Source organism: Camelus bactrianus, chromosome 7 (genome assembly GCF_048773025.1).
Source record: "Camelus bactrianus isolate YW-2024 breed Bactrian camel chromosome 7, ASM4877302v1, whole genome shotgun sequence".
NCBI classification, from domain to species: domain Eukaryota; kingdom Metazoa; phylum Chordata; class Mammalia; order Artiodactyla; family Camelidae; genus Camelus; species Camelus bactrianus.
Window position 1 is genome coordinate 53,003,360 of NC_133545.1, and position 23,523 is coordinate 53,026,882.

General features: G+C 35.2%; 1 protein-coding gene across 3 annotated transcripts in view; it reads left to right on the plus strand.

Annotated features, from left to right (window-relative positions):
* Positions 1–23,523, plus strand: part of DGKB (diacylglycerol kinase beta) — a 587,707-nt gene that overhangs the window by 405,321 nt on the left and 158,863 nt on the right. For all 3 annotated transcript variants that reach the window (XM_074367408.1, XM_074367407.1, XM_074367409.1), the window contains one exon: positions 20,016–20,106. In XM_074367408.1, the coding sequence (XP_074223509.1) occupies positions 20,016–20,106 (91 nt within the window). The remainder of the gene's footprint in view (positions 1–20,015; positions 20,107–23,523) is intronic.

Below are 23,523 nucleotides of genomic sequence, written 5' to 3' on the forward strand. Positions count from 1 at the left end.
CACCTTGTCACCACACGTCTGTTTTGCGGAACGAGGACACTTAGTTGGAAGGGAGTTGTGTTTAACACAGCCATGCGTTAGGGCAGAAGGTCCCGGTCCCCCTGGGTCCCTGACTGGAGAGGTGAGAAACGACTCATTCTTCCTTTCATCCCAGGAATTTACATGGCGGTACTTGCACTGAACAAGTATGAAGCTCAAAGAAATTTATTTCTGAAAGTGAAAGGGATCAGTAAAGAAAACAACAGCTGTTATCATGGAGCTGAACTGGATCTGAAAATGCTAGCTTAAAACAATGATTATAAATGCAGTACTGCGTCATGACATTAGAAGCTTCCAGGCCTAAGGCACTAGTTCAGAGCAGAATTTCCCACATGCCATGTGGAGCTGGATTTTTGAAATAAATTAGTGGTTCCCACATTCAAACAAGTTCATAGAAGCCCCACAACTCTCACTGTTAGACATTCACCATCAAAATAACATTTTAAAGGCTCTGTGGTGTTTTACATCTTAGTTTTTTACTAACTTCTCACTGAAATGAAATATTTCCTTCAATTTGAATGAAGACAATGAGCTCCTGTAAGGATAGCCACACCTAAGACTTTGTCCCCCATGAAAATCACAGATTTTTCATATCACATTACAGTTGTTGGGATTGTTGTATTATTTATACTTGTGACTATTTCAAAATTGTGTTAGCTGTTAGGCCTACTACTCAATTTTGTTTAATGTGTTAACAAAGAAATACATTAATATGCTACAGATCTATTTTTATATTTTGATCATTGTACTTCAGTATAATTCACTTCCTTTGAAACCCCATACTTTTTGCCTTACGTATTTAATGACTTTATTCTGAGAAGGGATCTCTAGTCATCAAAAAGGTCTGTCACACAAACACACACATACGAAAATGATTAAAAGCATTGCTGTAAGAAAACTCATTAAACTCTGTCTAATCTAGTAATCTCTAAACTTATTTATTTAGGAATCCTTGTTTTTCCCACCAATGACCATGGTGGAATGAGTCATCCAGGGAACACTGTTTTAGAAAATTCTGGCATGACCGTTGCTTTACTGACCTACTGTCTTTATTCGAGAACCCTGTCTATAACTGGCTGCCTCAACACACTGAGCATGCCCAACGTTCACAGGTTGCTCTGCCACCAGACTTCTCCAAGCCTGTGCCACCCTTGTATGCAGTGAATCTCCACAGGGATGGTGTTATGATACCATAAGCATCCTTCCCCCAGTTCTTTTGGCCGTGGAATCCTTTGACAGAACTCAGGAGCTAGCATTTAACATGACACCCGTGTGTGAAATACTGTCAGTACATTTTAAGTGATGAATGGAAACCTTTGAGTTGCTAAGTGCAGGTAAAAATGGTGTTTTGGCTCAGGAAAACAAAAGAAGAAGAAGAAGGAATATAGCAAAGCTACCACCACCAAGACTCTCTTCCAAGGAGGGTGATTGGCAGTCAGCAGCCACTCGTCCAGGCTCTCACTTGCCACAGGCTTTCTCAGCATTAGCACTGTTGGCACTGGGGCCAGATAGTTGCAGTGGGCCTCTGTGTCTGTGGGCTTCAGGATGTTTCACGGCACCCCTGGCCTCCAGCTACTCAGTTCTGCCATGTACCCAATGAAGGTAGTTACCGACAGTACATAAACATTTGAGGGTGGCTGTGTTTCCATAGAACTTTATTTACCCCAGACCTTGGCAAGTCAGATTTGGCCAACAACCTGTATTGGCTCACCCTTGCCTTAAATGCTCTTTATTAATTTTAGGTCTAGAATAAGGAAAGATGATTTCTAAGAAACTGTTATTTTATGTATTTGATATACATACAGCTAATCATTCAGCCATACTAATTTTCAAAATTGGCATCGCGTCTTATCTCAAAGGTTGTTTACATAAATTAATGAATCAGCTTGGCCTATTCTTCACTGATTGGTCAACGTTTTGGTACCTTGTGCCTGAAAGTAAGGTGGAAATGAGTAAGTGGGTTGTTACAGAAGTGCTAGGCAGTGCATTCTTCATCTTTAAAAGCCTTTCAGTCCATGATTGATGATGACCAAAGACAGCCGCAAAGTATAGTCAGTCTTGGTTCTTATAAACAAACTACGTGCTTTTTTAAAAACATCAGTATGAATGCCAATTACCGTGTCCTCTACAGACAGGCTGTGTGAAATGACACATTCCTTAGCCATACTCCCCTTTCTCCTTAGAACGCCAGGTTTAATTCAAGGTGATACTGAATTCAGCTAAAAACTACACTTCCCAGCCTCTTCTGCAGTTTCGTGTGGCTGTAAGGATGCTTACAAAAAGGCTGACTGTGTATTGAATACCCAATAATAAGCAAGCATCCTTCCTGGATGTCCCACACGACACATCTGCTTACGTGTCGTGACTGCTGTCCACCAGAAATTGATGCAACATTGTAAACTGACTATATGCTTCAATAAAAAATAAAGAAGTAAAGTTGACTAGGAAGGAGCTTTTTTGCTCCCTTTGGCATCTTAATTCATGTGTTTCTGTACACAGCAAGGGGAGCATGGAAGCTGGATTTGGCAAGAATCCCCAGAAGGTCCAGGGATCCGGGAGAGGGGCCCAGCCGATGATGGTACATGATTATTGATGGGAGACAAGGTCCTTCATTGTTACCACAGGCAATTCGGGGTCCTTCCTAGGTGTACTGTTTTGATATGCACTGTTTTTTACACATCCTTTGGGGCTGCATCTGTTACTAAGTTTTAAATATATATTACCAGGTTTTATTAAAATCACTTAAGTGTTTTCATCCCTGTCCTAGAAAGATAAAAGTGTACACGAATGAGTTTTAAAATAAAAGACAAAAGCATCGCCCTCAAGGAAAGCAAGTCCATCCTTTAAATCATAAAGCAAATCAAAAAAGTTTAACAAGGCTACCATCTTTGCAATTTTTCATTTTTCATTTTAAATTAAATCATGGGAATAAAACAGTTTTCTTTTCTCTTTCCCTCTTAAGAGCTTAGTACATTATAATAGATATGACATTGAGTGATTGCTAAATTAATGAAACCTTTGTTAGAGTTCGCTACAAGTTTAGAGATAGATTTATAAAAGGTACATTTGGCTGGCTGGCTGCTCAGCCCTATTTTGTCCCTCTTAGCTTTGAAAGAGCCTAATTAGGAAACAATTCTGCACAATGGGTCAAAGGGTAAAATCTCCTGAGAGAGGACTCAGAATATCATGGCACAGAGCTGTCTCAAATTTAGGGGTTCTCATGGTTCAGAACCCCATCCTGTAACTCAGGTGCTGTTTTATCATCATTACTTGAACTCTGCAGAATGCAGAGACCGTCATGCACTTACATTTCCTAAATGTTGGCTTAAGTTACAGAGGCCACAGGCAGCCTTGTGCCATGGGTCTGCTGGAAAATTTCTCCATGGCTTTGCGGGCCAGAAAAGAGCCACAGACTCTCACACCAACTGCAGAATTTCTCTTCCAAGTTCCGTCATTTATAGAAAGACCACTTCTGCTTTAAGAGACAATATTACAATTTAAGTCTGATCAACCTCTCCCCAGGCTTCCTGCATGGAAATATCTGGTTCCTCCTTTATCACCCTAGAAACTTACTTAGCACAAAAGTGTTCAGAAAATGGCTTTATGTAGGTTTAGATTTGAGTAAGCAACACAAAGCTGCTGAAGGGGCAGGGGTTGGCAGAGTCATGTTTTTTTAAGGCTTTTATAATTCCATTCCCTAAAGTTTAGAGCAGTGTAACAATGGTTTCATTAATTTGTGAATCATTCAGTGTCATCTCTGCTGTAAAGTACTGGACTTTTAATGGGTTTAAGGTGAAAGGAAAATTATTCCTCTGATTTAATTTAAAATGAAAAATTGCATAGTTAGTAACTTTGTTAATTTTGGAGGGAAGGGAGCTGATATAATCTTCATCTGATGTGAGGCTATTTTTGTGATTAGAGTGTGCATCTGTTTTCATAATCTTTCTTGTGGCAAGAAAGAAGGAAATGTATTTAAAATATTGCATGATGGATTAGGTTACTTATAAAATTAAAGGGAGTTTTGAGAAATCTAAAAGGTTCCTATGGTGCATTATCATAAGGACTCTGGTACCTTATGGAGAATTCAGTCTACCTTCGATTTCAGCCACAGCTGCCTTGAATGTTCTGTGCCAGCTGGGACCCCCCTCAAGTGGCAGCCTTCTGCAGGGGCAAGCTGGGTGCCCACTTGTTCTCTGCCTCTGCCTCTGCCTCAGAGCTTTGATCTCTCAGCAGAAACTAGAGAGACCGGAGAGGCCACTTCTGCTCTCTTCCATCCTGGATTGTCTATATAACACGTGCACAGCTGGTATCTTTACTTGTAGGAAACTGAAATATCATTCTTGAAACAAATTGGAGTCAGCATTTCCACCCAGGTCTCTGTGCTATCTGCTCTGGTTCAAATACTAAGACCTCCATGGTAAATTGGAAATGTGTTCATGTGTTTATTCAACAAATACTTAACGGAGGATTTACCCAAATGTGAAGCATGTTGTAGGCACTTGAGGATATAGCCATGAAACAAAATCATTGTCCTCAAGCAACTTTCAGTCTTTTGGGGGAGCCAGACAATCAGCAAGTAAAACATCAATGTTTCAGAAGATGGAAGTTCTACAAAAGACGGCAAGGCAGGGATTACCAGGATGGGGCATTGGTTGTAATTTTAAGCAGAGTAGCCAAGAAGTCTTCTAAGAAGATGGCATTTGAACAGAGACCTGAAAGGCATGTGGTTATTTGGAGGAAGAACATTCCAGGCAGAGGGAACATCAAGTACAAAGGATAAAGACAGGTTTCTGCCTGTCCTGAGCAAAGCTCAATAATGAAACCAATGCCTGACCTTGAGCTAATAATTTATCCACTGTGTCTCAGTTTTTCCTTTTGTAAAATAAAGGTAATACCAGTAGCAATATCATAGTGAGGAGAGAATATACCATTTTACATAAGGCACATAGTATACATTCAGTAAATGCTAGATCTTATTATTGTTCACTCAGCTTCATCCATTCAACTCGAAAAGGAGAAACACCAGTGAAAGCGACGGATTCAGCCAATTGTGTATCAAAAAAGAAAAAAAACGGTCACATTGGCCTGAAAGGCTTTTCCACCAGAATCTCGGCTTTTCCTCAGCCTTCAGTTGCATTAGCAATGGCCTCATTGTGTTGTTCTGGCCTTGATGTGTGGTATGTGCCATGGACCAACCATTGGAAAGTATCTCTTTGGACCAGAAGCAGAGAAGATGATAAGAAACCTGTCTAATCACAAAGGAAAAGTGAAGTATGTGATGGTGTATAAAAAGAAGGACTGACTTAGTTTGGGTCAGCCAAGGCTGAGAAGAGTAAGACTTCTCTAGGTGAAGATGAGAAAATGAAACCTCTAGGTGGAGGGCGTATCCTATGTGAAGTTTCTGAGACAGCAGGTAGACAGTTTTTCCCCTCCTCAGGTGACATTTAGCAATGTCTGGAGATGTTTTTGATTGTCACACGGGGGAAATACTACTGACATATGGTAGATAGAGGCCAGGAGGGTTGCTGAACATTCTGCAGTGCACAGGACAGTTCCCACAACAAAGGATTCTCTCGCCCTTAAATATCAATAATGCTGAGATTGAGAAACCCTGCTATACAGCAAGAAAGTGCTTTCACATAAGAATAAAAGAATGAAACAAAGATTAGTCAGTTCTTTGCTATGTATTAAGATAAACGAGAGTAAAAGACAGATCACAATGAAAATAATACATTGTAAAATGTATATATACAGGTGTTCCTCTCCCTAATAGCAAATTAGGTTCTAATAAGTTAAATGCCAATATACCTGGGATACTGCAGTGTAAATTTGCAGGAGGCAGGATGATGGACTGAGGGTTATTAAAACCCACTCATAAAATAGAATCAGCTCTAATTTTGTGAATTCTTATTAGAGTAGCAAAACAGAACATACCTACATCTCTAATATCATGTCCCCCAGTATCTTGTTAAACAGTAAAATGTGCCTGTCTTCTCAATTTTAAATGAAAACAACTATCAATTATTTCATGTAGACATAGGAAAACACAGTTTGAAAATTGCATTTGTGATCTAACATGATAAATGCTGGCACCAAAGAACTTTAAATAAACATTTAAAATAGTTTACATTTAAAGTCTGTCATTTATAACACACACTATCTAAGGTTGTTATTAATCCTGAAGGTTGCAAATATGATTATAGTCAGGACTTACAACTTGGGTTTACATGGTTCTGGGCACTATGAATAGATTTCAGGAAGACTGTAAAACTCCTGTGGTTTTAGTCATAATCCTTTACATCTGTGTCGTGTGTATATTTCATGACACAAATGTACAGGAAGACTCATGACCCTCATCGAATTCTCAAGGTATCCATGAATTACGGAAAGTTAAGAACCGCTGCTCTAAGTATCCACCTCACAGAATTCATAAATCTATTTACAGACAAATGGTTCTCACGTCTAAATTTCTTTGTAGTGCTTTCTGATTTTATTTTCACAAAAGTGAGAGAAAAGACTTCTTAGCACTTCACTAAAAATTCCTGCATGCATGGTAACGAGTGGGGAAGGATGAAGCCACATTAAGCAGGGGCTGGTAGGGAATTCAGGTTGACTCAAAGTTAATAGAAATCCCACCTCTCATATTTGCCTGTGAGTCCTGGTTCTTGCTTTTGTATTATTTGCAAAGGGTTAAGAATATAATCATTAATAATCTCGGGGTAGATATATGGTCCATGTCTTACATTAGGACATAGAAAAATGTCAATATTTTGTCATGTGCTCAGACATGAATCCCTTCTTTGTGATAGAGAATGTGATTGATACTGTAGATTCTGGGTCGTCTTTCCTCTTGTCCCTCTACTTCTGTCCTGATTCATATTGTGGGTGTCACCACAACAGTGGTTGAGTGAGGCATGAAGTTGAAGATTATGATGACAGAGACAAAAAAGTCTTAGAAGACATTGTCATCTTGATTGATTGTCAGATGATCTGAATCTAATCCCATGTCTGGCACAAATTCAAGCCAATATAGATGTGGTTTCCTCATTCACTGGGGAGGGGGGGAGATCAGTTATTTCTGCTCTAAAAGTGGGATTCCACAATTATAAGTTTATTCCCATTGCTTAATTCTATAAATATTGAGTACAACAAAGTCTAAGGCACAATGAGGGAGATTAAAATGAAATTGTCATGAAGAGTCCCTACCCTCAAAAAGATGACTGTCTAGGAAGAAACCGTAAGTGATCATGCTATTTTACAGTGAAACGTTTCAAAAGAAAGGTATGGATTTGATGTTGACAGCCAGTGTCATAAAGTGGTATTAGGACCATCAAATATATTCATTTGTGTGACACATTTGCAGATGGTGACCTTCTATATGATAATCTTGGTTCATTTCCTTAGAAAATTCTGTTTTTCTGAAGTCTGTTGCTCCACGACTTTTGGTTCTCAAAATTTATGCTCCCGTACAGTCTGGGCCTGAGCTTCATTAGCACCTGATTTACCATGAGTGCAGATGGTTATTGGAAATAAAAAGTCAGCCATTTCCTATGATTAAATCTCTCATGGGCTGCATCTCTCTCTTAGCTATTTCCTTACTATTGCATATGATTCATTTGCAAGCTGAACAGTGATTATTATACGATTGTTAAATCTAAAGTGGAAAGGAAAGTAGATTATTAGAAAAAGTCTAGTAGCTTATTAATATATATTATGTGCTACAATGAAATGATTTTAGCGAAGTATTAGCAAGATGATAGATTTATGGATGATGAGAGAAAATTACTCTATTGTGACGATTGAATGTAACAAAAAGAATTCAGAATTTTTCTTTTCTTTCTTTTTTCCTTTGTGCTTGTCTTGCTTGAAAGGGTTCTTGCTTAAACCAATAATCTCCCCAAATGCTTCCTTATCCTTCTGGTCAGTCATATTATTGTGAGTCTAATAGGCAAAGGAAGGGAACTCCAGGATTGTTAATTTGCTATGTCTCTTGTTTTTTGTTTTGTTTTGTTTTTTTGAGCTGAGAAGAAAGCAAGACTTTGTTCCCAACAGAAATATTTCAGTGATTTTAGCTGATTGGAAATAATTGACTGTTACTCTTTCACTTAATACTTTTCTTTTATGGAACAATAAGAGTTTGAGAAATTTTATCTCCCCTTCAGAGTTTTGCATACTCTTTATATTATATGGAATTAATCAAGTTGATGACCACATTGTGCAGTCAACTTGTACAACAGAAATGTGTTGGTTTGCCTGGTTATTACTGTATTTAACTGCCCTATCATATTCCTTTTCTTCTATGTGAAAGTCTAAATTGTTCAATTGAAAGACAAATATGACCACAATTACCAGAGCTCTCTCCTCTCTAATTCATTTCCATTATTAAATTTATTTAGGTTACTTAGTTTCAGCTCTGAGAGTTTATATATGCAAGAGTTTTAGCCATGAAATTCAAGCATTGCTCTGCTGATCTTTTAGGAACATGTTTTGTTGCCATTTCCTTAATGCTCATGCAGCAAGTAATTGCATCAAAAAGAAATAATGCACACACACAAAGAGATACAAATTCCGTATAAGTGCTGCTGCTACTAGCAGTTTTCATCATAAGACAGATACGCCGTCCGGCTGAGTGTCTGGCCTGAACCTACCAGCACTTGTTCACAGTGAGCTCGCGCTCGCTCTGTCCATGGTTCTTTGGCCTCCTTCAGTTCCCTTTGGGAACCTGCTTTCTGTCACAGGGCCTTTGTGCTGACAGTCACCTGTGCCAGAAATGTGCTTCCCTCCCAGTAATTGTAACCTCTCATGAAATATTTTCACTTTTCTTCCTTTCACATAGTAAATCGGCAGTTTCACAGTGTTTGTGTATTTGAGGAATGACTGTCTTTCTCACTGTACTACTATAAGACAGAGTCTATAAGGCTGAGTTTATGAAAGCGTTTGTGACCTTTGTATATGTTGTGCTTAGCACGTTGTAAGTATATAATACGTTTTTGTGTCTTTTATCTGTTTCTGCTTAGCTCACCACACCAAAACTTAGTGCCTGAACATGACAGCAATTTATGATTTTTAGGTTAGCTAGGCAGCTCTTCAGTGGCAGTAAGCCATTGGTTGAGCTGGGCCTGGGCTCAGGTAGGATATTAGATCTGCCTGTTCACATCATTTGCCACTCTGGGCTCCTTCACAACAGGAAGATCTCAGGACAGTGCTCCGAGAGGGAGGTGGCCTTTACGAGACCATTGAAGCCTAGGGTCTGGAACTCGGGCAGCATCACTTCTGTTACATTCTGTTGGTCAAAGTAAGTCGCTCAGGCTAGCCCGGGGGTGAAGAAAGAGAAGTGCCGCGGGAAGGGCGAAGTGGCGTGGCCCCACTGTATGGGGCATGCGTGCAGGCCTGGGAAGAACGTGTGTCCATTAAACAGTCTACCACTGCATTCAATAATACTTCAATTAATTATAAACACAGTTATAGTGTAGTTTTGAAGACTAGTACAGGAGTTGGCTGATTTAAATGTTTTATGTTTTGTTGTATTTGTTCTGGGGTTTTATTTTACATACCCTGTGCTCTAAGAATGATAAGAGATGGAAAGGGCAGCTCACTAACTCTGAATGGTAACAGGTAATCTAACCGCACATTTAGACAAAGGCTATGAGCAGTATAAGAGCAGGGACTTTATTTTAGGCCCTGATGAATTTCCAGCAGCTGGAACAGTACCTGGCATATAAGAAGTATTTAATAAATATTTGTTGAATGAATGAGCAAAAATAATAGGCACTCCTTTGTTTTGCCTTCCCTTTTATCTTCCTAAGGAAGTCACTTTTTTTTTTTTTCATCTGCCTCAAATGATTAGGTTCTAATCTTTTTAGGGAAATAACTGAATAAGAAATAGAGCTCCTGCTCACATACGTAATTCCATGGACCCATAATAACAAACTCTGGCAAGATTTAGCAATACTAAAACATTTTATATAAAAGCATGACTATGTTATGATTATTTTACATTAGACCACTCACTAAAAAGAGCCTCCAAGAGATTTTTTTTATATTGATAGATTAAAAATAACAATGAGATATCAATTGCAATCTCTGTAATCTGTTCAGAATAGGAAACATCTCTAAATGAGCCACTAACTAAATGAGTGATGATAAATATGCAATAATATTCTGGATGAAATGACTTCCATGCTGTATCTAGGTTCAGACTGTAGTACTACTTTTGTGGATAGGGTGTCGTTTCTTTCTGCCTCAACTGAAAAATACAGGTAATTTTTTTTAATTTAAATTCTGGAAAGAATGCAACATGTTGCTAAATATTTTAATGTAGCGAAAAATGTTGGTTTATTGATTTGTTTATGGTAATGCAAATTGAAAATAGCTTTATCTTATAAAAGACCTTCAGCTATAATTCATCTCCATTTATTATCTACTCATTTGGGCATAATTATAAACAGGAGAAAATAGTGTCTGGTCTAGGTGTATTTTTAAAATAAAAAAATAATGCTAGAGAGAAAAGGAGAGGAAATATTTCTTTCACATCTGTCTTAGAATTATCCAACATGTACTTGAATGTACCAGCACAATGATTAATTCCCAAATAATAATGCCTACATCTGTCAATTAGTTTATATACAAGCCAGCCTGAATATTTTATATAAATTATAGCATCTTGACTGGAAACAAAAACAAATCATGATATTTCAGGGAGTCATCTGGGTCCCTCAAGATATAAATCAGTGGCAAAAAATGCAATCTAAATAATAATGGGTTTACTGATTCATGTGTTGGACTGTATAATTCTTCAATTTGATTTAAAAATATCAGTATTTCCAATATAACTCAAGTAGTCTGATTTCTTTCTTTATCATTTTTATATAAGATAATGAATGTGTTTGTAAAATGACTCCTCCATATCCTTGGAAAAAGGGGTATTGCCCATTTTTTAGTTTTAGTGTGAGAGAAGTTTTAAGGTGAACAGCATGTTCAAAATGCAAAGTTGTGCTTCTTGGTACAGAATTGGAAAAGGACTGCTGATGTGTGAAGAAAAACAAAAGGTAAAACACTTAACTAATTGTCAGAGAAGAGAAACAAGTTTTATTAGAAGTTTTTGGGTTTTTTTAAGTTGTGAAGCTGTGGTAGTCTTCACAGAATATAGGTAAGGGAAACAATGTGTGAAGGAGCTAGAGAGGTGTAAATTTTTTCTTTATTTTTGCAAGTTTTACAAAATATAGCATCTAAAATTGGTTAGGAGAAACAGATGAAAAATGTGGCAAGGTATAGTATGTTCTAATGGTTCATAATTACTGATTTAAAATTATTCTGTGATACTGAAGATAGTAATAGAAAGGAGTTAATTGGCCTTTCAGTGATGGAAAGTAAATGTGTTTTTCAGAAATATTTGTATCATCTTTTTCACATGTTGAACTCCTTATGTTGTATCTGAAATTGCTTTGTCTAATAAAACTGTGATTTCAGATGTCATTAATATTTTAATATGCAAAGCAAATGCCATTAAACAGAGTTATTTAGTTTAATAGTGTTGACTCCTTGTAGTTGTTAAATGCACAAAGTTACTAGTTAATTTATATTCTGGTTGTAAGGACTTGTCCGTCAGTCAGGACAGAGAAATTGAGCTCTTTTTACTGTAAGTCTACTGAAACTATTACACTTAATTAACTTCCCTGAAACTAAGTAGGCTCTCCCTAAGTGTATGTTGAACTATACTAACTCTAACGAACCCTTATACTCTTATACCTGGTGCTTAAATAACTGATGGACTTAGTACATTCAGTGAAGGCAAGTAAGAGAAAAAGAGGGATGCAGACTGAGACAGAAAGACAGAAAAATAAACAAGAAAGTCAGTTGGTGAGTAGTAAAAAGAGAGGGTGTAGCAAGCAATTCTTCCACTATCTAGCACAACATATTTAATTCATATTATCCAGCTAGTTGTCCCAACTGCCTGTGAATGCTGTTTGGGCTTTCCAACAGTCCTTCCAGTGGGCAGTATCCTGAGTGTGTGACCATAGTCCAGTCTCATCCTCATTTTGGGTAAAGGAAAAACATACTTGTATCGTGGTATATAGGAAGTGATCAGGCTCTTACTCAATTGCTCAAGTTTACCAAATGGTAAAATTATATATACCACTTAAAATAGAGGGGAGGTGGTGGTCGTCCCATTCCAGGGAGTAGGATGCATAATTCCAGAATTCAGTATATCATATTCATGGTTATCAGAATCCATGTGAAGCCAAATTAACTCCAGATTGCTTGATAACTATGGAATTGGAGCAAAGGATGGATTGAGTAACTGTCACCTCAAGTCTTTGAAAAATCTGGCCAGTTTCCTTCCTTAAGGAAGTTTTGCTATTCCCTTTTATTGTGTACACTCTTAAAGCATCCTGTAAACCTCCTGTTTAGAACTTAACAGAATTAATATTCAATCATTTCATTTATTTTTTCTTCACTAACAATTAAGTGTGGTACAAGCAGAGATTTCTTCTATCCTTTGTACAAATGCAATTCCATTGCTGACCACAGTAAGATGTCCAGAGTAGGTGCTCAGAATGTTGTACAAAAGAATTTTTTCCCACTAGAGAGGAGAGCATTCTAGTTTCCTCTGATACTCAGTTAGGCATGGAGACATGCTAATTCCTGCATTTGCAGTGCCTTCCTCTTTGTTTTTAGACATATTGAAGGGAATTACTGGGTTGTGAATATTTTCTATTTATGAATACAATAATCCATTTAAATAAAGAAGTGCTTTATTTTATATTGAGGCATACAAACTTAGATTCTCACTATCAATTTTGCCTAGGCTCTACGAGTTTCAATTTCTATTAGTGAGAAATACTGTAACTTAAATATTTCTGCACATACTTTCAGACATCATGGTATATTTTATGAGTTCAGATATTACCCACTGACTCCATTTCTAAGTTATTGGGTATAGGACAGGGGAAAGTGAGAAGTATGAACTTAGTAGCTGCTTACTTGTCTATACAGATTTCATTGACTATGATAAAAGCATCAGTTGCAGATTGGGGACATTTCAGAAAGGGATGTTTTATGAGTTTTCTCCCAAGATTATTTCAAGTATTTAAACATGGAAATCACTCTTAGGAAGTTTAGGGGGATGGCAAGTCAGATGAGGAAAGCATATTCAGTGATATTTGTGTATCTAATCACAAAATTAGCACAGAGAACCATGCTGAACAGAAATTCTCCACCTTAAGTCCTTTATTTCAGTTGCCACTGATTTCACATGTAGCAAAATAGTGTTGTGTAACAAATATACCAGTTCATTTAGATTTTCCAAGAATGTATGTGAAAATTCTCTTTTAAAACATAATGGACTGTGTTGTCAATGTACTTTAGGCTGCAAGTAACAGAATACACAAAATAAATCATAGGAGTCTATTCGTAAATCTCACATGAGTAAAAATCCAGAAAGGAACTGTTTTCATAATTGACTAATTAGAAAGTTCAGCTCTCTTCAGGAATCTGGGTCAGCATCTCTGGGTTTCCCTTACCTTTCCCTTCATGATTGCTTCACTTCCAATTATAATATCCTTCCTTGACAACATGCAAAAATGGGGAAAAATAGGCTGAGCTTTCACATTATTCATGTCTCTGTTTCAGAATGGACAATCTTACCTAGAAGCCCACAATATATTTCTTTCAGGTCCCAGTGGTCAGCTCTAGATTACATTGTCATTTAGTTGGCTTATTTCAGGAGAGGGGAATTAAGAATACTTTTAAAATAGAAATGTGAACGTATGAGCCATTTAATGTTGGTGACCCATCTGACCTCTAACATTCCACTTATGGCATAGAAAAATGTTTAAGGTGATGCTGCATTCATTATTATATTTAATGAGAGATAGTATGGTGAAAATGCTAGAATTTCCTGAGTTAGATTTTGCTGCTTTGCAGGTGATGTTGGGTGAGTGACTTCTAAACCTCATTGGGTTCACCTGTAACAATGCCATGCTCAGTCACAATAGCAATTACTGCTACCACAAATTTCATTTAATCTCCTTAACAATGTTCTTAAAGAAATTTTTTATGATTATGAAATATTTATTTTAATAGTAGAGATACAGTTACTGAAATACATTTAGTTCTAAACATGTTTGGACTTCGTATAAACATATTGTAGGTTTAGCTTTACATTTCGTATAATTATGAACTTATCATTGCTCTTTGGGGACTCACTATGTATATGTGCTTCTTTCAAATAGCCTCTGCAGTGTGGCATTACTACTGCTTTTATACTTTTATACTTTTCCATTCTAACTCTCCTAATTATTTCTAATGTGCGGTAAAAGGCAGAGAAAAATATTATTTAGAGAAGAAATAATTATCACTATTGAGAGAAAATTCTTATACACAGAAATACTCTTGCATAACCACATATTTTTTTCTTTTTTCTTTTTTAAAGAGAATTGAAAAAAAACATACTAAATATTTGATCTTTGAGAGCATCCTTTTCATATACTTACATATGGGAAACTTTCTTTACACTTATAAAAGTAATTCAGGTTAAAAATTGTGTTTTTAGAATATCCATCTTTTTTACATACTAAGATGGAATATTTTATGATTCTGTCTGAAGTTTCTGTAGCTTGCTTCACTGTCTCCTGGGAACTTAACAAGCATATCTTATGAATGAGCATTAGATACAAGCATTTTTATGTGTCATTTAAAAAATATTACATCTTTACCTGTTGTTTGCAAACATGAAATATATTTGCTCTCTTTGGTGTGAATATAAAATGTCCCCACTGTAGTCATTACCGTCATGTTTCTTCCTTATGAAAAAAGATTATCAACATTATTCTCTTGCTATGAGAGAGTGTACATTCCTATTTTTTAAAAAATGGGCTTGAGAGTTTCAATAAGATGTAATTCTTTTTATAAAGTATAACCATATAGAATATAATTATTTATGCCACTGGCATCTTCATATGGATAGTTATTGTCATAAAATTATAGTTTTAAATTGCTGTAAGCAAATAAAGAACTATATACTTCAGTGTTTGATACTATGATTTTTATAAACTGGGGTAAAAGGTCTCATTCATTCCAATGTCTCAAATGTTGAACTATCTTTTTCGTAAGTATTTATTAGTGAATTAACAGTTGCCAATCAAAAGGAAAAAAAAATAAAATCTTCATTTCATTCAAGTTGGGTTTGGACTTGATTCTTAGTAAGCAGATGACACTTAGTTTACAGGAGACTTCAAGAAGTGACAGACAACATAAACTGCAAGTGTCCCCTATCTTTATCCCCTGCTCACCTGTGGTTGTTGCAGTCAACCCCGCTGCCCTGCCAGCTTTCTGTTTCCCACAGCTATCCTGCCAAATGTTTCTTCTTCCTTTTGCTTGAGCTGAATGAAGCTTTCAGGGACTGCTTGTCCACTGGTGAAACCATGTTTCACCAAGGCCTTTCCATTTGATTGTGGGTATTTTTAAGAGTAATACCTCACTACGTTTAGGAATAAATGAGTAACCCTGTAACCAATGCTTGGTGTAATGTCTTTTGGCAATGAAAAATAAAACTGAATTGATTCTATGATGTAACTGTACCACTTTAAACACTTATCCTATAGCAGTAGGTCAAGAGTGCCATGTCTCTCATCACCAGCATTGTTACCCAAGTTCAAAATCCCTGCTGTGTTTCTAGGGTAGTTTATTGAATTGTGAGACTGATTTTTTTTTTTATTAAAATAAAGTCACTGAATTGTTAGAAACATGGTTCTCTGTGAGAAAATAATTTTAAGAACTGATTTGAAAATTACTATTGAAATGCTTTCATACAAGACAAAAGTGAAAGCAAGCTAATGTAAAATATGAGATTTGTGAAACATCTTTAATAAGTAAAAAATACTCATTTTAAGTTCATTTTAACTACTTAGGGCATTATGATTTTGCTTTCATTCAAAAAAACAAAGATCAAAGGGTTTTATTTTCTTATCTAATAAGCATATTATTCCTACGGTATAGACAGAATCGCTTAGTTAAGGATGCTTAAAAAGGGATTCAAATGTCTAATAGAGGACTTCAGTTATACATATATATGTTTATTTATGTATATTTAAATGGTCTTCTTATAGCTCTTACGTCACCACCGCTAAATACATAAAGATACTAAAAGAAGCATATTTTGAGAGTTAAGATTGACTTTAATTTAAGAGTAATTTCACTGAACTAAAATTTTCTGTATGTTTATAACTTTTGAGTTTTCTATAGTAAGATAATTGAAGCAATTTCACCCATTTTATCTCGCATCTTTGTTGGAAATGAGCTCCATATCTAATTAGGTTCTTTGGTATTCTTTCTGGGAAATGCACCAGCAATTCATGTTTTGTTTGTTTTGTTTTATGTTTGCTGCATTAACATTATTTAGCAGGCAAAAGTAAAACAAAAAACAAGCAAGAAACAAAAGGAACTATGTAAACCAGGAAGAAAAGTTCAAAGGAAAATATATTGCTCGAGTGTAAAATGCCTATTTGAAAGTTCAGAACTTGTAGAACTGAATATTAACTAAATTTCATAATGACAAGAATGACTTTTTTGCTTGAGCAAAGTCTCTGATAGTTCACAGTTTCCTGAGGACATGTAAAAGAAGCAAAATTACTGGTAATAAGAAAATGCCTGGTAAATGGGAACTAATTTCATTTTTACCTGAACATCTGTTGGCCAAGCACCTTAAATGTTAAACTGAAACCTGTAGTCTTACAATTAAATTCATTGAGATCAGGTTTAATATATTAATGACTTAAAATGATAATAGTATGAATAACTCTTTTTTTGTAGAACATTTGTCACCGTGCCTGTAATCACAAAATCTGGCTTAGAACGCAATAAATTTGGCTTTGGTGTGAACATTTCACAATGGGTTAAATGTCCAGTCACCTTGTTCTTAAAATTCAAAGCTATATGTTTTCTCTGACAAATTTGAGTTTGAATTATTTGGATCATTTTCTAATGTGAGCCATAAAAATAAATAGCATACATGTGTAAATGTGCTTTTTTGCATTTCTACAACCTAAAGATCAGTTTGGTTGAAAAAAAAATAAAATTTAACAGCTTTTAATTTGTCATGTGGAATCTGATTCTATGTGCTTTTTATTACCTCCATATATTTATCTAAGTGAAACATAAAATGGTTGTAATAATGGAGAATTTAAAGCAGCTTTAGCACATGAGCAGTAATGCTAACTAATATGGTGAATAAAGACTGAATGTAAATTCTCAGAATTTCTGTTTCTTGTGATGTGTTTGCTAAAGTGAGTGTGTCTTGGTTAGCTGGTGCAAACTCCTCATCCTGATTAAGCTATGAAGAACTTTGATGGACAGAACAGGAAGGAGTAACCATTGACATGCAATCAGAAGCCATATATTATTTATGTGTATGTTTGTGTGTGTATATATATATAAAGTTTAATTTTCAGACTGCAATACAATATACATGGCATCACAGAACTTGTCAAAATATAAATCCATAGCCCTTCTTTTGCTGGAGTAATGCTTGAATATTGCCACATATGTCTCTAGAGATAACTTATATGTGGCAGAAATCAGTATAATCTAATACCACCAGTTCCTATTGAATCTTCCTCATTTATGTCTCTTGAATTGAGCCTCTCTTTTCCATTTCCTTGCCACTTGGTTTAGGCCTTCGATTGTATTTCATTTGTACTATTCCAGTAGCCACATTTCTGTCCACAACACCAACATTTCAACATCCTAGCCCACTTACTCATTTATACCATTTATTTATCCATATAACAAAGCTGGCCACGTGGCTCCACTGCTAACAAACTTCTGTCAGCATCCTATAAATCTGTAATACCAAATCCAGACCCTTTAACTTGACATGCACATTCTGAAAAAGACCCTTGTTAGTCCATACTTAGCAGTCTCTGCAGTCACACTCCACTCCTAAAATGCCCAGAATCTGTCTCATCTTCTTGTTTGCCTTCTACTTATCCATTAGAATGTCCCCTCCTTTCTAAAGCTTCTAGACCCCCCCGGTAAAAGTAGGTGATTCACTGAAGTGCTTTTCCACAATAGTTTGCTCATATTTAGTTTAGAAAATTAACTTTGTAATTGTTGTATATGCCCATAATCTTAAACATTCTGAGCTCCTTAGAGATAAAGATAATCATGTTCATATTTGTATCTTGAGAACTAAACATGGTAGCATATGAAAGTGAATGTTCTCACTGAATATTTGTTGAATGAATGAATGAATGAGTGAATAAATGAATCCAGGAAGGTCTGGATAAAAGGCCAACAGAAAACTGTTATTAGAAAACTTGAACGTAGAAAGACAATTCCAGCCATAAAACATCCACTAATTATTATTCTAAGGTGTCTTGAGACCACATCATACAGAACATTTTCCTCTCAATTTGTTGAGTGATATGCTTTTCATTAGAATAATGAATCAAAGGAAAATATTTTTAGTTTTGCATAATTCAATGTATAAATTTGTAAAAGTATCTCTCTTTTGTAAAGTAGATTGTAATTTAATATAAACTAACATTTTGACTCAGGCCCACAGATCTTGGTGTTAAATGTTTGCCATTGTTCCATCTAACTAGCTATCATCTATTTTTATCTACTCAGATATATTATATCAGGCTAGAATCCAAGGAAGATATTCTCTAGAAAAGAACAATGATTCATGGTGCTAGAGTCCTATGAAATTTATATTGGTCTTCAGATTATTGGACTGAATATGGTGATTGATGTAAGAAGGGCTGATGAAAATTCTGTAAGCAAATAAAACCTTGCATGAGACTAAATATTACTGAATATGTCTAGATAGAGAAGATTACTTCTGTAGTTTGTGATTCCATGTAATGTTCCATAACAAATTAGGGTTGAATTAAGTAGTAAGGTCCTTGCCAAATATCTTTTTAATGTTGAAGTATTTTATATTTTAATGTGAAAAGTACATATCAATGTTTACAAGTAAAAAATAACTTGGTGAGAGATATTTGAATATCATTACAAAAATTTCTGTTTTGCATTTATGTATGAAAACATGTATCTCATTTTACCTATATTTTCTTCTAATTGAGGGCATGATACCCGTTAGACTATATATAATTAAAAACTGCAGTTTCTCATGAGAATGAAACTTTAAATCCAATGCTGGGTAATATAAAAATCTAGTCAACCTTTGTAAAATTACATTAACTGATCATTAATTTAATTACCTGGCACAAGGAAACAATATGGCCATTGGACTGTAGGAGAAAATAAATTTTAAACATCTTATTTCCAGATTAGATACTTAAATAGTTTAAACTATATTTTCTTTGCAACACTTGTTACAGTGATCAAATACTGTTATTCTTTATTTCTTTTATGCTGTATCATAATTTCCCACTATTGTTCATATAAAAGAGGACAATATCTTTAAAAAGTAATTAATAGTTATCCAAAAGTTACTAAATTTTATTTTGTGGATAACCACTGTTCTTTTACTTTTTAATATGCTATCCAACTATGCCAGTTTCTAATGACTACATAGCCATCTAGAAAAATTGAGCATGTTTATATTTGGTCTCTTTTTTCTCATGGAAAACCCAAACTTTTTTTTTTTTCCTTCTCTCTTTATGACTACAGAGTGGCTGGTCTAAAATCAAGTCATCTAAGAATAAGCTAGGAATCATAAGCACTAAAACTATATTTTAAAATCTGGGTGACCAGTATTATAGAAAAGCCAGAAATGTACTTGAATCTGTCAAATCAGCACATTCCTGTAATCCCTCCAGGATAATCATATAATTTGACACCAACACTTAAGCTTTGAAAATTATGTGACCATCTATTACATAATGGATGGTACATGTCCTCCAACCTTTTCTATCACTGACACTACAAGACAGGCCTCCCCCATTTTAAAAAAAATCCCTTCTGTTATTGATAATTGCCTAAGATGTGTCTTCCTTTCCTTTTTTCAGAATGAAGAACAAATTTTGGTATTTTGAGTTTGGCACATCTGAAACTTTCTCAGCCACCTGCAAGAAGCTACATGAATCTGTAGAAATAGAAGTAAGAAAAATGAATTATCTTTATAATACTATGAAATGGCTTGAATTTGACTTTGAATATGTTTGCAATAGGCCATGGAAGGAGGTATATGTTGAACAATTCACATGACTTTATCCAAGATTCAAAAATGTCACTTTTGTCTCTCATTGAGAATCTAGCACTATCTGAACTAGTAGCATATGAGTTTGAATATGAGTTGTTTTAATACAGTATAAAAGAATGAAAGGTGGACACAACTTTAGAAATCAATGGAGAAGTTAATGGGCATAGTGTGGACAGAAAAATGTAAGATAAAAGAAAGTAACTGAAGGGAAGAAGAAAGTTACAAAACATTAAAAAAAACTTATTATTTTCAGGTCTCAATATCTTATAACCTTTAAAACAGAGTTCACTAAAATTGTACTCACTTTCATGAATAAAGGTTAAAAAAATATACTTTTCCACTCCCATTCCCATTCATTAACTAGCTTTTCTCCGTTCCTGGGGTTGCCATTTCCCCATTATATTCATAGGAAGTGGAAAAGCCAAGAAAGAGAGCAAAGATAGCAAAAAAAGATACACTTTAAAAAGATTTGGAGCAAATAGGTCTACCAAAAAAATGTAGACATTGTAGGACTAAAAATTTGGAGGGCAACTTTTAACAGAAAATGTCTTAGTTTTATTGAGAGAAAGGGGATGAAAGAAAAAGGCTAAGTTATATTTTGATAGGTGGTAAAGACAAATCAAAGGAGCAGAATTATGAGACAAGAACACCTGATGACTAGATGATATGAATTGAGAAATAGTGACCTTCACACTTTTCATTTTAAAAATAAATACATAGCTTGTCTACTGAGACCTAAATTATTAGTCACATATATTCAGGTAATAAGTTTGGTAAACAGAAGTCATTTTGGACCATGAAGCATAATAATGGCCTGGCTAGGTTCATCATTATCCTGACTTTTAAATTTACTGTTAGGGGTAATAACCTGAAAAGTGGTACCATTTCAGAATATAATCTTTTTGGACTTTTTTCACATCATGAATGGTGAATAAATTGAAGTGTTAGGGGTAGAATTGATTGTTGTGGAAAGGAAAAAGCCCCTCATGACTGAATCGGATCATAACCCTGAAAAGGAATATAATTACAAAAGGTGAAGGATTTGGGCTCAAGATGGACTTTCTTGACTGCTATTTGTGATGCTGAATATGGGTGCATGTTTTATATATATATATATAAATGTGTGTGTGTGTACACACACATATATATACTTATATAGTTGTATTTATAAAAAATGATCTAAAATCTTCCTTTATCGTCAAAACTTTTTATTAAAAAATTCATAGTATAGTGGATTTTGAGCATTTTCAGAAACCTATGCTCAAAGAAAATCTGAAGCAGAAAGCAAAAATGAAAAAAAAATTGAAATATGACTTGTGATTGAATGTAGGGTAGATATACTGAAGCTTCTTGGACCTCTCCTTACCTTATCCAACCACTGAACATAGATTGAAAAAAATCATCTAAGAGAGAGATTTCTTGTTCAAGGATAGGTAAACTCAATATTGCCATATTTATCTTTTGGATGCAATTTTAAAAGGGAATGTTTCTTTACTTTCCCTTCCTGATACTTCACTGTTATTGTAGAGAAATGCATCTGATTTGCAACTGTTAATTCAAAAAGATGAAGTGTATCCCAATGTTCATAGCAGCACTATTTATAACAGCCAAGACATGGAAACAACCTAAATGTTCATCGACAGATGTCTGTATAAAGAAGTTGTGGTATATTTATATAATGGAATACTACTCAGCCATAAAAAAGAATAAAATAATGCCATTTGCTGCTACATGGATGAACCTGGAGATCATTGTACTAAAAGAAGTAAGCCAGAAAGAGAAAGAAAATACCATATGATATCACTTATATGTGGAATCTAGAAAAAGACACAAGTGAACTTACTTACAAAACAGACAGACTCACAGACATAGAAAACAAACTTATGGTTACCAGATGGGGAAGGGGGTACAAAGGACTAAATTGGGAGGTCAAGATCTGCAGATACTAACTGCTATATATAAAAGAGATAAATAATAAGTTCATATTGTATAGCCCATTGAACTATATTCAATATCTTATAGTAATTTATGGTGAAATATAATATGAAAATGAATATGTATGACTGAAACATTATGCTGTACACCAGAAATCGACACATTGTAAGCTGACTATATGTCAATAAAAAAAAATACAAAAAAATATTGTCGTGATGTTAGTTCTTCTGAACTTGAGCTAAAGATTTATTATACAATCCTGATCAAAATTCCAGCAGATTATTTTGTGACTATTAACAGACTGCTTCTGAAGTTTATGTGAAAAGTCAAAATACCAAGAATAGCCAACACAAAATTGAAGGAAAAGAACAAAGTTAGAAGATTGACACTACTCAACTTCAAGACTTACTATACAGCTATACTATTTAAGACAATGTGGTGTTGGTGAAAGAAAAGACAAATCAATGGAGCCCAGAAATAGATTTCTCTAAATACAGTCAACTGTTCTTTGGTTAAGGAGGATGTGGATCATGGACCTAAATGTAAAATGCAAAACTATAAAACTTCTGGAAGATAACATAGGAGAGAACCTAGATGGCCTTGGGTATGGTGATACCTTTTTAGATAAAACGCCAAAGGTGCAATTTGTGAAAGAAATAAAAGACAGACTTCACTGAAAGTAAAAAATTCTCTTTGAATGGCAGTGTCATAAGAATAAGAAAACAAGCCATACATTAAGAGAGAATATTTACAAAATACGTATGTAATAAAGGACTTTGTGTATCCAAAATATACAAAGAACTCTTAAAACTCAACAATAAGAAAATAAGCAACTCTATTGAAAACTGGGCCAAAAACTTTAACAGGTACTTCACCCAAGAAGATATACAGATAGCAAGTAAGCAGATGAAGTGATGCTCTACATCATATTTCATCAAGGAAATGCAAATTAGAACAAGAGTGAAATACCACTGCTCACCTGTTAGGATGTTGAAAACACCGGAAGCTGGTGAAAATGTGGAGCAACAGGAACTGTGATCCGTTGCTGGTGGGATTGCAAAATGGTACAGCCACTTTGGAAGACAGTTTGGAAGTTTCTTGCAAAGCTAAGCGTACTCTTACTGTATAATCGAACAGTCATACTCCTTGGTACTTACCCAAAGAAGTTGAAAACTTCTATCAAGACAAAAACATGCACGTGGATATTTATAACAGCTTATTTAATGATTGCCAAAACTTGAAGGCAAAGAAGAGGTCTTTCAGTGGGTGAATGGATAAATAAGTTGTGGCACATCCAGACAATGCAGTAGTATTTATTCAGTGCTGAAAAGAAATGAGCTACCAAGCTGTGAAAGGACACAGAGGAACCTTAAATGCAT